The sequence below is a fragment of the Mytilus galloprovincialis genome, chromosome 10, assembly GCF_965363235.1.
Source record: "Mytilus galloprovincialis chromosome 10, xbMytGall1.hap1.1, whole genome shotgun sequence".
Classification (NCBI taxonomy): Eukaryota; Metazoa; Mollusca; class Bivalvia; order Mytilida; family Mytilidae; genus Mytilus; species Mytilus galloprovincialis.
This window is the reverse complement of record NC_134847.1, coordinates 45,827,629-45,841,185: the sequence shown is the minus strand read 5'-3', so window position 1 is coordinate 45,841,185 and position 13,557 is coordinate 45,827,629. Positions and strand designations below refer to the sequence as shown.

General features: G+C 32.4%; 1 protein-coding gene across 3 annotated transcripts in view; it reads left to right on the top strand.

Annotated features, from left to right (window-relative positions):
• LOC143047644 (testin-like) overlaps positions 1–13,557 on the top strand; it is an 81,561-nt gene that overhangs the window by 24,798 nt on the left and 43,206 nt on the right. For all 3 annotated transcript variants that reach the window (XM_076220829.1, XM_076220828.1, XM_076220827.1), the window contains 4 exons: positions 1,734–1,819; positions 4,944–5,124; positions 7,078–7,311; positions 8,314–8,529. In XM_076220829.1, the coding sequence (XP_076076944.1) occupies positions 1,734–1,819; positions 4,944–5,124; positions 7,078–7,311; positions 8,314–8,529 (717 nt within the window). The remainder of the gene's footprint in view (positions 1–1,733; positions 1,820–4,943; positions 5,125–7,077; positions 7,312–8,313; positions 8,530–13,557) is intronic.

Here is a 13,557-nt window from a genome sequence, read left to right as displayed (position 1 = left end):
ATTTACTGCATAATGCAGTAGGGGTTTTAACACTTAGGTAGGCTTAGCGACCTTTTTTTGTAAGATTTTCTTTGCATGGCTTGTTCAAATTCAAAATGGAATGATTAAATTTTTACTTATTTGTACTCTTTTTGGGGGTTTCAAACTTCAAAGAATTGTAAAATACGTAAAAGACAGCATCTTCTGTTTATTTACTCAAATTTACTCCTTTTAGAATATAAAAAGGTCATTGGTTTTGATCATTATTGAAGGCCTTGTGGTGGCCTATTGCTATGCCATTTGGTCTCTGGTATGAGAGTTGTCTCATTTGCAATCATACCACATCATCTTATTTTAATATAAGACAGGAAAGATTTTGGTGGTTTTAGCCATTAGGTCTAACCAAATCAAAGTAACATTAAAGGGTCATCATTTGATATTAAGGTGGGATTATGATGGCAGCTAATAAGAGGTTATAGTATTATTGTAATACTTGATTTTTATGTAAATTGTATGTAGCTATATGACCGTCTGCTGAAGGAGATAATTAAACAAATTATTTGTTAGATAAATCAATTACTATTAATATAATAATGATGTTTTTCACATTATTGATATAAACGATTGAGGACAGTCAGTTCATATCGTTATATAAATCTAAATCACTTAATGATCACCTTCAAACTTCACAAGATAATCTGGCCTCCAAATTCACTTGATAATCTCAGAAAGTGATTTTTTCCCCACACATCATAATATATATATATATTTAGGCATGTTTGATGTTTACTCTGCTGTCTGGAAAATTATGTCAAAACTTATGAAGCTAAATCGTTATAAAATCAAAGAGATGTGCAATCCATGATAAGGATGAAATAAATTTTTAGAAGGTAGAAACATTATATATTTCTTTAATTTTGTAACACCTGCATAACTAGTTATGCTTGGGCGTAAATTTTAAAGTTGTTAGTTTTATGAATGTTCATCTTTTATGAATTAAAAAATATTTGATGAGAAATGCTGACTCTGCATATTTCAGTTCTTAAGAAATTAGTATGCATGTATGTATACAGTATGGCAAAATGTTTTAAAACAACACATTGAAACACCAGAGTTTTCTAATAACTTAAGTATCTTTTGTCTGTTTGGCTCTTCAGACAGAATTCAACAATGTTTCTGACAAAAGTTTTAAGTTAAAAGAGGATGCATTCATGGTAACATAATCTTAAGACCTAAAGTTTAACAATGTGAATTATTTAAAGTCATGTCTTGTAAAGTTATATAAAGAACTGCTCCTAAGCCTTGTGGAATTTACCGTTGTCAGCAAACTTCATAAATGGAGAAAATTTTAAATTTGCCTCTTCAACAAGAATTGAAAAGTTCACAGCAAAGTGTTACTAACTGTATATATATGAATAAATTACAAACGAAAGTGAACCAATGCCTTGTAAATCTGTAGTATGGTAGAGTCCATGAAGTGGATACCTTGGGTATGCAGGGTCTTTATGATAAAAAACATAAAATGTAGAGAGTCTTATAACAACAACACTTTAGGGACTGCTGCAGAAATTTATTGATCAACATGTTTCGGTGCCTAGGGCACCGTCATCAGGATAAAAAACAATACATAAAATCATGCTGATGTTCAAAATCAGGTTGTAAAAATTTAAATGTCACAATGTTATAAGACTCTCTACATACATGTACATGAATAAAGATATGAAATCAATGAATTCATCTAATTTTTTTTCCAGGAGATCATAGTTGAAGAAGTTGATGAAGGACAGCCATGTTTAGCATGTGTAGAAAGGTGTTCTGGATTTTCACGACACAAATGGAGGTACATGTTTAAAAGATCTATATTCAGAGACTATGGATTCATTTATCGTCATGGGTACCAATTATCGTGGTTTGAGGGAAACTTAAATATTTGTGGAAATTTTATTTTGTGGTTTTGGCAAAGTCTGCATTCATTCCTTTAGAAAATTTGTAATTTGATGAATATTTCAATTCATGGTTTCCCTGTACCTACAAAAATTTATATCCAACAAATATTAATGAATCCACAGTATGTTTGCATTTGTATTACTGGTAGAGCTAGAACACTTCAGTCTTACACATATTGTTTTAAGTTTTGACTAGTGATGTCGTATATCTCAAGGGTCTCATGGCCAAGTGGTCTAAGTAGTTACTATTGTAATCACTAGGCAGTCAACACTGAGGTTGCGATTTCCAACCCCGCTTGTGCAGGGGTGCACTTGACTCCAATCGACTAGGATAGTCCGTTTTCTTAGCAAAGGTCGTGGTTTTCTCCGGGCACTCTGGCTTCCTCCACCAATAAATTTTAGCACCACGAAATATCCAAAAGCGGTGATTAAAAGTGGTGTTAAAACACCAAAAATGAAATCTTACGTATACCTCACCTATTAAGCATTTAAACAGGGTCTTTAACAGTTAGGACTCTGGAGCCTGGTGTTCAGTGATTGTCGTTTGTTGATGTGGTTCATAAGTGTTTCTCAATCCTTGTTTTTATGCCCCATTTATGTGCATTATGTTTTCTGGTCTATGCGTCTGTTCATTTGTCCCTCTGTCCATCCGTCTGTTTATTCATTTTGATGTAGTTGGATTCCAATCAACTTGAAACTTAGTACACATGTTTCCTATGATATGTTCTTTCTAATATTAATGCCAAATTAGAGTTTTCGCCCCATTTTCAAAGTCCACTGAACATAGAAAATGATAGTGCAGATGGGGCATCTGTGTGCTATGGAAACATTCTTGTTTAATACATTAGAGCGTTGGTTTTACTGTTTGAATGGTTTTACTTTAGTCATTTTAAAGGCCCTAAATAGCTTGCTGTTTGGTGAGCCAAGGCTCTGTGATGTATACCATACATCAACCTATAATGGTAAACTTTTTTAAATTGTGACTTCGATGGAGAGTTGTCACATTGGCAATCATACCACATCTTCTTATATCACTTTTAATATGGTTTGTTTTTGCAAACATGGCATAACAAACAACCCTTTTAAAGAATGGATCTAACAGTTTGATGAGATGAATAGGTTACAATATTTCCTCAGTGAGTCAGCTTTTATAACCCTGCTTGACTGAGTTGAGGGAGTATACTATGGATTCATTTATTTTCGTGGGTACCAATTTTCATGGATTAAAGAAAACTTACAAGTTCTTGGATATTTAATTTCTTGGTTTTGCCGAAATCTGCATACAAGCCTTTATAAAATTTGGTATTCATTGAACATTCAATTTTGTGGTTCAACAGTTCCCATAAAATCCACAAAAAAATGGTATCCAACGAATAATAATGAATCTACAGTATATAAATCCTCATACATGAGCGTCAATCTGTTTGTTCATCACACTTTGGTATCCAAAAAAAATTCTGTTGAAAGAAAAATTATTCTTAAGTATTATTAACAAAAATTAAATAGGATGTTTATGACCACTATAAACCCAAGTTTAAGTTGATTTTCTTCATTTTCACTTTTACATTCTAGAGTTATAGTACTTAATTGTCTATTTTGATAGGATAAATGATTTAGTTTTTGCTAAAATATGAGACTGCATATGAAAGACTTAAAAGCTGTGTATATATATATTTTTTTTTTTTTAAATGTTATGATATGAGTTTCATGGGCATTATATTTTTCGGTCTGTGCGTCTGTTTGTCTGTCTGTTCCTTCCTATGTTTTTCCATTCATTTGTGCTGCTTCAGGTAAAGTTTTTGGTCAAGGTAGTTTTTGATGAAGTTGAAGTCCAATCAACTTGAAATTTAGTACACATGTTCCCTATAATATGATCTTTCTTATTTTAATGCCAAATTAAAGTTTTGATGTCACAGTCCACTAAACATAGAAAATGATAGTGCAAGTGGGGCATCCGTGTACTATGGACACATTCTTGTTTTAAATGTTTTTGAGTAAGTAAAGTGTTTAAGAAAACTGTATACGTTTGAAAAATTCATTAATAGAAAATCTAAGTTAGATTTAGATGCAGATGTTATGTAATTAACAAAAACTATAATTTGCCATTTTCGATTTAATTGTTTTGTGAATAGTGACACATGTTGCTTAAGTAGTAGTCTGAAAATAGCTAACACCCACTGGTGATTTAAAGTGTTAAACATGTTCAAAGTAGAGAATCCTTCACTTAGTCTCTTAAACATATGTATGATGTCATAAAATAATAATAAACATATGATGGACTCAAAATATAAAAACACAAAATCTAAAGAAAAATCCCCTTCAATTTATAGAGTTATCTCCCATTGATAAGACTTAAATTCACTCTCTACTAATCATAGTATCTAAAATGTATGTATGTTGTCATAAAATAATAATAAACATATGGAGGACTCAAAATATAAAAACACAAAATCTAAAGAAAAATCCCCTTCAATTTAAAGAGTAATCTCCCATTGGTAAGACTGCATATTGTAGAGGTTATAGTATAGTACTGTATATGCATATACATGTAATACCCTATCTATTTGTTTTAAAAAAAACCTTAGTATATCTATTAATATGTGTTTCTTTAAATTTTTATGCCCCACCTACGATAGTAGAGGGGCATTATGTTTTCTGGTCTGTGTCTCCGTTCGTCCGTCCGCTTCAGGTTAAAGTTTTTGGTCAAGGTAGTTTTTGAAGAAGTTGAAGTCCAATCAACTTGAAACTTAGTACACTTGTTCCCCATGATATGATCTTTCTAATTTTAATGCCAAATTATAGTTTTTTAGAGATTGATGGGTTGTTGGTTGGCGTAAGTCTATATTGAAAGCCCTTACATGGTACAGGTAATTCATTTATTTTCATGGATACCAATTTTGTGGGTGGAGGAAAACTTAAATTTTGTGTGTGTTCATAAGTCTGTATGCAATCTCATATAAAATAAAGTTATAAGGTAGACAAATTATGTTACGTAACATGTATTTCTTATTCTTTTAGAAACACCTGTCAAAATTGCAAGTGCCCAAGGGAATTACATGACATATACAACTTAAACTTTGTCAATGTGCGAGATCGACTAGGATGGAAGCGAATTGATGATCCACTCAATTGTGCCACGAAGGAAGATACTGTATCGTTAGGGTACACCTGGGTACCACCAGCGTTGAGTCCTGAACAGGTAAACAATAGGCATGGTTGGCCTCAGAGAAAATTGGTCTGATAGAATGCACACTTTACTATGATAGCATTTTGCAGCGAACTTTAAATTAGAAATAAGAAAATGTGGATATTATTGCCAATGAGACAAATGTCCACTAAATTCCATTTGATGCGGATTTAAGTAACTTTTGATCACTGTATGGCCTATAAAAGTGTTAAATCTATTAAGTCAGCTATACATTGCCATGATATGAAAAAATGTTAAAAAAAAAACAGAAACCAACTGTATCAACGGGAATGCTGGCTTCTGACTTTGGACATGCACATTCAGAATATGGCAGGTTAATAAAGAAATAAGAAGATGTGGTATGATTGTCAATGAGACAAATCTCCATCATAGACCAAATGACATAGAAATTAACAGATATAGGTCACTGTACAGCCTTCAACATTTAGCAAAACCTATACCACATAGTCAGCTATAAAAGGCCCTGAAATGACAATTGTAAAACAAGAAATCTTTGGCCTGATTTATGTACAAAACCATGAATAAAAACAAATATGTAACACATCAACAAACTACAATCACTGAATTGCAGGCTCCTGATTTGGTACAGGCACATACAGAATGTGGCGGCGTAAATATATTTGTGAACACTCAAAGATATCTCTGACCTGGGACAGTAGTGTTTTAAGTCTATTATTTTAACTTAGAGATTAATGGATAGCATAGTTATAAGAGTGCATTAGGAAAACATAATGTTTCAAATATGATAATAAACTATACTGAATCAGTATAGAAAGAATGAAGGGCCTCAGTGGCCGATTGGTCTAAGTAGTTACTACTGTAATCACTAGTCAGTCAACACTGAGGTTGTGAGTTCGAACCCCGCTCGTGTGGGTGCACTTGAATCCAATCTTGATTGACTAGGAATGTCAGTTTTCCTATCAAAGGTGACTTAGGTAGTTGGTTTTCTCCGGGCACTCCTGCTTCCTCCACCAATAAAAACTGGCCGCCATGAAATAGCGTAAATGTGGTGCTTAAAAGTGGCTTAAAACACCAAAAATCAAATCAAATCTAAATCAACAACAAAAAGTAAACATGGGGGGAGGGGGTGGTTTATGTCAAAGTTCTCGAATAATTCAATTTTAAAATCTACTGACATGTTCCTCTCATCATGAATTTACGTCTTTGACATTTATGACCATCTAATTTTAAAATTTCATGTCGCTTGTCAAATGTGTTCAGATGATCAATAAATTAGAGATGAAGACAACATTTGTTTAAAGATTGTTGAAATAGTGAATAGTGTGCACTAAAGACAAGTTGTTTCTTGAAAGACATAAAAATATTGTTTAGATGAGAAGAAGAAAAAAAACAAATTTGTTGTCCATATATTAATGGAACATTTTGACTATTTTGTTTTTTATGCCCCATTTATGGGCATTATGTTTTTTATGTGCCATTTATGGGCATTATGTTTTCTGGTCTGGTCATTCGTTTATCTGTCCCACTTTAGGTTAAAGTTTTTAGTTGAGGTAGTTTTTGATGAAGTTGATGTCCAATCAAGTTGAAACTTAGTAAACATGTTACCTATGGTATGATCTTCCTTATTTTAACGCCAAATTAGAGATTTTATCCAATTTTCACGGTCCACTAAACATAGAAAATGATTGTGCGGATGGGGCATCCGTGTACTTGGGACACATACTTGTTCTTCTTAATATATTAACTTGAAATAATGGAAAAATGAATTGAAGATATGAAAGAGTGTTTTTTACTTAATTTAGCTTTTGATCTGAATAATATTTTTTTACATTGTATAAACCTGTGTTGATAATTTGCAGCATTCAGACCAATCAAAACAAGCTATCAACTCATTAGTCTGGATGTTTAAGTCTTTCCATTTCTACAATTTCCCCATTTTAAGTCATGTTATTAAATTATTACTATTTTTGTCTTTCATTGCAGGTAGAAGATTACATGGATCAACTTCCTAATCATAAAATTCCAAGAATTGGTTCAGCTGGTGAACGATACAGAGATCTACAATTAATACGACAACTGCCAAAACAAGACTTAGATCATGTTCACTGTAGAATGATTCATAACGACATAGAAATAAAGGAATATAATATCTTTCGAGAACTACGTGACAGTATAGCTTTAGATATTGGATTGGTTAAAGAATCAGAACACGAAACGGTAAAGATATGCTTGAAAATTCGGAAAATACAGAATTAATCATCTTGCATTTAGCTTGTCTTAGAATGAATACAGTTTACTTCCTATTTTTCAAGAATTTCAGGATTAGTTTTCTTTTGTAATACCGTTGAATTTAAGCTGCTTTAAATTAAAGTTCAAAATCCTTTGAAAAATCATTCTTATTATGCTCAGCAATTCAGCAGAAATTTTTTCATATTGGAGTGGCTTGAATGACAAAAATAATTTACTGTACTCATGGACTTTCTATACTATATAGTATAAAAAGTTCCTGCTGTACTAGACTAATTTTGTTTGTTTAATAGGGATTTCATTAGAAACTTAAATGAATGAAATGAAATAAGTGTAAACATGAATAAGACACCAACTCCAGACAACCTAAAACGACATTAGGAGGTCGCTATGCATCTTTGAACAATGAACCAGTACCATATAAAATATTCTGATAACGACGAATAATCTTCAATAATTGAAGGCTTGCTAGAAACTGAAAGAAGAAGACAAAATACTTTTTATCCTGATTGGTGACATGCTGTGAATATATTAAACAGAGAAATTTAAATATTTGAAACCAACCTACAAAAAAAAACAACCTCAAAAGACAAAAACATGAAAAGCATAAAAAAACGTTATGTTTTCAGTATTTTGCTCTTTGCAAATCTTGCGAAAAAACATTTTGATGAAAAATGTTTATTGAAAATTAGGTCAAAAGGAAGAATATGAAATAAGAATAGCTCCACCTGATGTGAAAAAAAGTGAACAATAGTCTTTTCTCTCATAAATCCAACTCATCATGAACATGTCTTGATGAAAGAATAGGTATTAAAATGAACAGTTTGTAAATATGTATCTGAAGCACACCTCTGATTGCTCACTGTATTGAAGACCCATTGTTGGCTTTTGTCTGTTTCTGCTCTTTGGTTGGGTTGTTGTCTCTTTGACACATTCCCAATTTCCATTCTCAATTTTATTGATATTTTACAGAGTTGTTATCACTGCCATGGAGAAATACAAGGAGATGATTTAGTTGTCTTTGCTCCCAAGTTTGGTAAAGATGTATGTTGGCATCCTGCTTGTTTTGTATGCACCACCTGTGAAGAACTCTTGGTGGATTTAGTGTATGGATGTCATGCCAAACAACTTCTTTGCGAAAGACATTATGCAGAAAAAATACGTCCAAGATGTCCTGCCTGCGATGAGGTAAGAGATTTGTTAAAGGCAAGCTATGAATTTTGTAGGATAATACAACTCATATTGAACTAGCCTTTTTGGAGGGTGATAATGGGGGTACCTTCATGACAAATAAGGGTAAAAATTCTTGCCAAATGATGTTAATGGTAATTTTTGGTGTATGATGATAAAATATGCACTTTATTTTAGATGATAAAAAAACTATTGATTTTGACGAATCACATTAAATTTTTTCCAAAAATAACAGTAACGATAATTTTTTGAGACCTCTGATGAAATACGATAAGGATATTTTGATGAATCATGGTAAAATTTGACACTAATAGTAGCCGAAAATGGCTATTTGATGCCTGACTGTAAAGGCATTACTACTCTCTTCTAGTTGTCAGGAAAGGCAAACTAGTACATTGGGCATGTTATTATGTATATAAGCAAGGAGAGCAATAGCTTACCCAGTATGCATTACCAAATATATTGCTCAGTAGTTGTGAGTTTGAACCCTGCATGTAGCAGGTGCGTTTGACTCCATCTTAATTGAATAGGACTGCTTGTTTTTCTCCAGAAGGTTGGTGGTTTTCTCTGGAACTTTGGCTTCCTCCATCAATAGAAACTGACTGTCACTATATAGCAAATAGATGCTGCAAAATCAAACAATTCATCAATCAATCAGTTGTCAAATCAACCATGGTGTTATAGGAATCTTGTACCAAAGTCACCAAACCATGAAAATAGATACAATGAAAAATTAGATTAATTTTAATTTACTGTGGATTCAATTATTTTTGTTGGTACCAATTTTCGTGGATAAGGGAAAGCAACATGTTTGTGAATATTTGATTTCGCATTTCTGATGAAGTCTACAAAGAAGTCGATAGGAAATTTGTCATTCGTTTAACATTTAATTTCGTGGTTCACCTGTAGCCACCAAATGCACGAAAATTGGTATCCAACGAATAATAATGAATCAACAGTACTTATTGTCTAGGAAGGTAATAAATAAATAAATTGACACTTCTCATGTTTCTCATTGAATGTATCATTATTAGTTCTGTGTAATTATATTAATTACATCATATGGTATTAGTTTGAGAAACAAAAATAGATCTCTTTGAAGTTGAGTATGTTATTCTGTTAAAAAAATCTTGAGTTAAGAGGTTGCTCATCATCGTCAATAACAGAACATATTTGTTGTATAAATGTATTCTCAATAACAAAAACTGAAAATTACTACAATCTAGACATTCTTTTATAATCATTTCCTTTGAGATTAGTATAAATAGAGCTAATAATTAGTATAGTATAAGTAAAAACATATGAAATACTTGATAAAACCTGCATAATCAATCTCTTTCTCAAATTAAGAACAATTGCTGATTTTATATAGAAAGGGGAATAACTCTAATTGTCTTGGTAATTTAACAAGTGTCTAAAACTCCAATTTAGAAAATATAATACATGTGATTTTATTGATCTTAGTTTGTAATACTTCTGTCAGTTAATCAATCTTTTTTTTCTTTTTTTATGGTTTTCTGATCAAATTTAACTATTTTATCTTTGGATCTTCTTAACTGAAAGTTTTAATTCTAGTATATGTATTTCTTTTTTCATGATGAAATTAGTGCATAAATACAATTTATATATAAATAGTCAAAACATAATGTTCTTCTTCCGTTAACACCCATATATCACAACCACAGATAATAATCATACTAATGAATAACAAAAAAAGAGTAAAGTGCAATACCACACGACAGAGCCGAGGAGGGCTGGTTTAATAACATCCATTTAATAATGTTTATCATATACAAATTACAAATCAGCTTGAAATGTCAACATATTTATAAATTTCAATAAACACAATCATTTGTAAATCAATCAATCTCTTAATGCACAATGCAAAATATCAAATAGTATGGATATTCAAATTACCTTTTGAGTAGACCCTGTCATGCCAAAGGATTAAACTGCCAAATCATATATAACACTTAACCTAAAGTGCCATTCTGTAAGCAGACAATTCAGAAGGAAATAATTTCATTCTAATTCATAAAATCAAATGACTGAAATCATTTGAATATTTATTGTGTTTCCTACTAATATCCACATCAGCAACACATAGGAATCATTCTTGTGACCTTCCTTGATGTTATTTGCCTTAACATTTTTAGCTCACCTGGCCCAAAGGGCCAAGTGAGCTTTTCCCATCACTTGGCGTCCGGCGTCGTCGTCGTCGTCCGTCGTCGTCCGTCGTCGTTAACTTTTACAAAAATCTTCTCCTCTGAAACTACTGGGCCAAATTAAACCAAACTTGGCCACAATCATCATTGGGGTATCTAGTTTAAAAAATGTGTGGCGTGACCCCGCCAACCAACCAAGAAGGCCGCCGTGGCTAAAAATAGAACATAGGGGTAAAATGCAGTTTTTGGCTTATAACTCGAAAACCAAAGCATTTAGAGCAAATCTGATATGGGGTAAAATTGTTTATCAGGTCAAGATCTATCTGCTGTACAATTTTCAGATGAATCAGACAATCTGTTGTTGGGTTGCTGCCTCTGAATTGGTAATTTTAAGGTATTTTTGCTGTTTTTGGTTATTATCTTGAATATTATTATAGATAGAGATAAACTGTAAACAGCTATAATGTTCAACAAAGTAAGATTTACAAATAAGTCAACATGACCGAAATGGTCAGTTGACCCCTTAAGGAGTTATTGTCCTTTATAGTCAATTTTTAGCCATTTTTCGTAAATCTTAGTAATCTATTACAAAAATCTTCTCCTCTGAAACTACTTGGCCAAAGTAATCCAAACTTGGCCACAATCATCTTTTTGGGGTATCTAATTTAAAAAATGTGTGGCGTGACCCGGCCAACCAACCAAGATGGCTGCCATGGCTAAAAATAGAACATAGGGGTGAAATGTAGATTTTGGCTTATATCTCTGAAACAAAAGCATTTAGAGCAAATCTGACATGGGGTAAAATTGTTTATCAGGTTAAGACCTATCTGCCCTGAAATTTTCAGATGGATTGGACAACCTGTTGTTGGGTTGCTCCCTCTGAATTGGTAATTTTAAGGACATTTTGCCATTTTTGGTTATTATCTTGAATATTATTATAGATACAGATAAACTGTAAACAGCAATAATGTTTAGCAAAGTAAGTTCTACAAATAAGTCAACATGACCAAAATTATCAGTTAACCCCTTAAGGAGTTATTGCCCTTTATAGTCAATTTTGACCAATTTTTCGTAAATTTTTGTAATCTTTTACAAAAATCTTCTCCTCTGAAACTACTGGGCCAAATTAAACCAAACTTAGCCACAATCATTATTGGGGTATCTAGTTAAAAAAATGTGTGGCGTGACCCAGCCAACCAACCAAGATGGCCGCCATGGCTAAAAATAGAACATAGAGGTGAAATGTAGATTTTGGCTTATATCTCTGAAACCAAAGCATTTAGAGCAAATCTGACATGGGGTAAAATTGATTATCAGGTCAAAATGTATCTGCCCTGAAATTTTCAGACAAATCGGACAACCTGTTGTTGGGTTGCTGCCCCCGAATTAGTATTTTAAGGAAATTTTGCAGATTTTGGTTATTATCTTGAATATTATTATAGATAGAGATAAACTGTAAACAGCAATAATGTTCAGAAAAATAAGTTCTACAAATAAGTCAACATGACCAAAATTGTCAATTGACCCCTTAAGGAGTTATTGCCCTTTATAGTCAATTGTTAACAATTTTCATAAATTTTTGTAAATTATTGTAAATTTTTACAAAATATTTTCCACTGTAATTACTGGGCCAAGTTCATTATAAATAGAGATAATTGTAGCAACAAGAATGTTCAGTAAAGAACGATCTACAAACACATCACCATCACCAAAACACCATTTTGTCATGAATTTATCTGTGTCCATTGTTAATATTCACAAAGACCAAGGTGAGCGACACAGGCTCTTGAGAGCCTCTAGTTGGTTATTATCTTGAAAATTATTATAGATAGAAATAAACTGTAAACAGCAATAATTTTCAGCAAAGTAAGATTTACAAATAAGTCAACATGACTGAAATGGTCAGTTGACCCATATAGGAGTTATTGCCCTTTATAGTCAATTTTTAACCATTTTTCGTAAATCTTAGTAATCTTTTACAAAAATCTTCTCCTCTGAAACTACTGGGCCAAATTAATCCAAACTTATCCACAATCGTCTTTGGGGTATCTAGTTTAAAAAATGTGTCCGATGACCCGGCCATCCGACCAAGATGGCCGCCATGGCTAAAAATAGAACATAGGGTAAAATGCAGTTTTTGGCTTATAACTCAAAAACCAAAGCGTTTAGAGCAAATCTGACATGGGGGTTAAATTGTTTATCAGGTCAAGATCTATCTGCCCCGAAATTTTCAGATGAATCGGACAACCCGTTGTTGGGTTGCTGCCCCTGAATTGGTAATTTTAAGGAAATTTTGCTGTTTTTGGTTATTATCTTGAATATTATTATAGATAGAGATAAACTGTAAACAGCAATAATGTTCAGCAAAGTAAGATTTACAAATAAGTCAACATGACCGAAATGGTCAATTGACCCCTAAGGAGTTATTGTCCTTTATAGTCAATTTTCAACAATTTTTATAAAATTTGTAAATTTTTACTAACATTTTCCACTGAAACTACTGGGCCAAGTTCATTATAGATAGAGATAATTGTAAGCAGCAAGGATGTTCAGTAAAGTAAGATGTACAAACACATCACCATCACCAAAATACAATTTTGTCATGAATCCATCTGCTTCCTTTGTTTAATAGTCACATAGACCAAGGTGAGCGACACAGGCTCTTTAGAGCCTCTAGTTTAATATGCAACTCGGTGAAAAAAAATTTTTTTTTTCTCTCATACTGTATATAAAATTATCCATGTAAGGTTTTGTTTATCTGAACCTCCTTGAAAACAGTAAGAGAAAGTTCAACCAATTTTGCAAATTTTACTAAATGAATTGATCTTGTGCACCTGCTACTTAATCTTTGATCTTATAT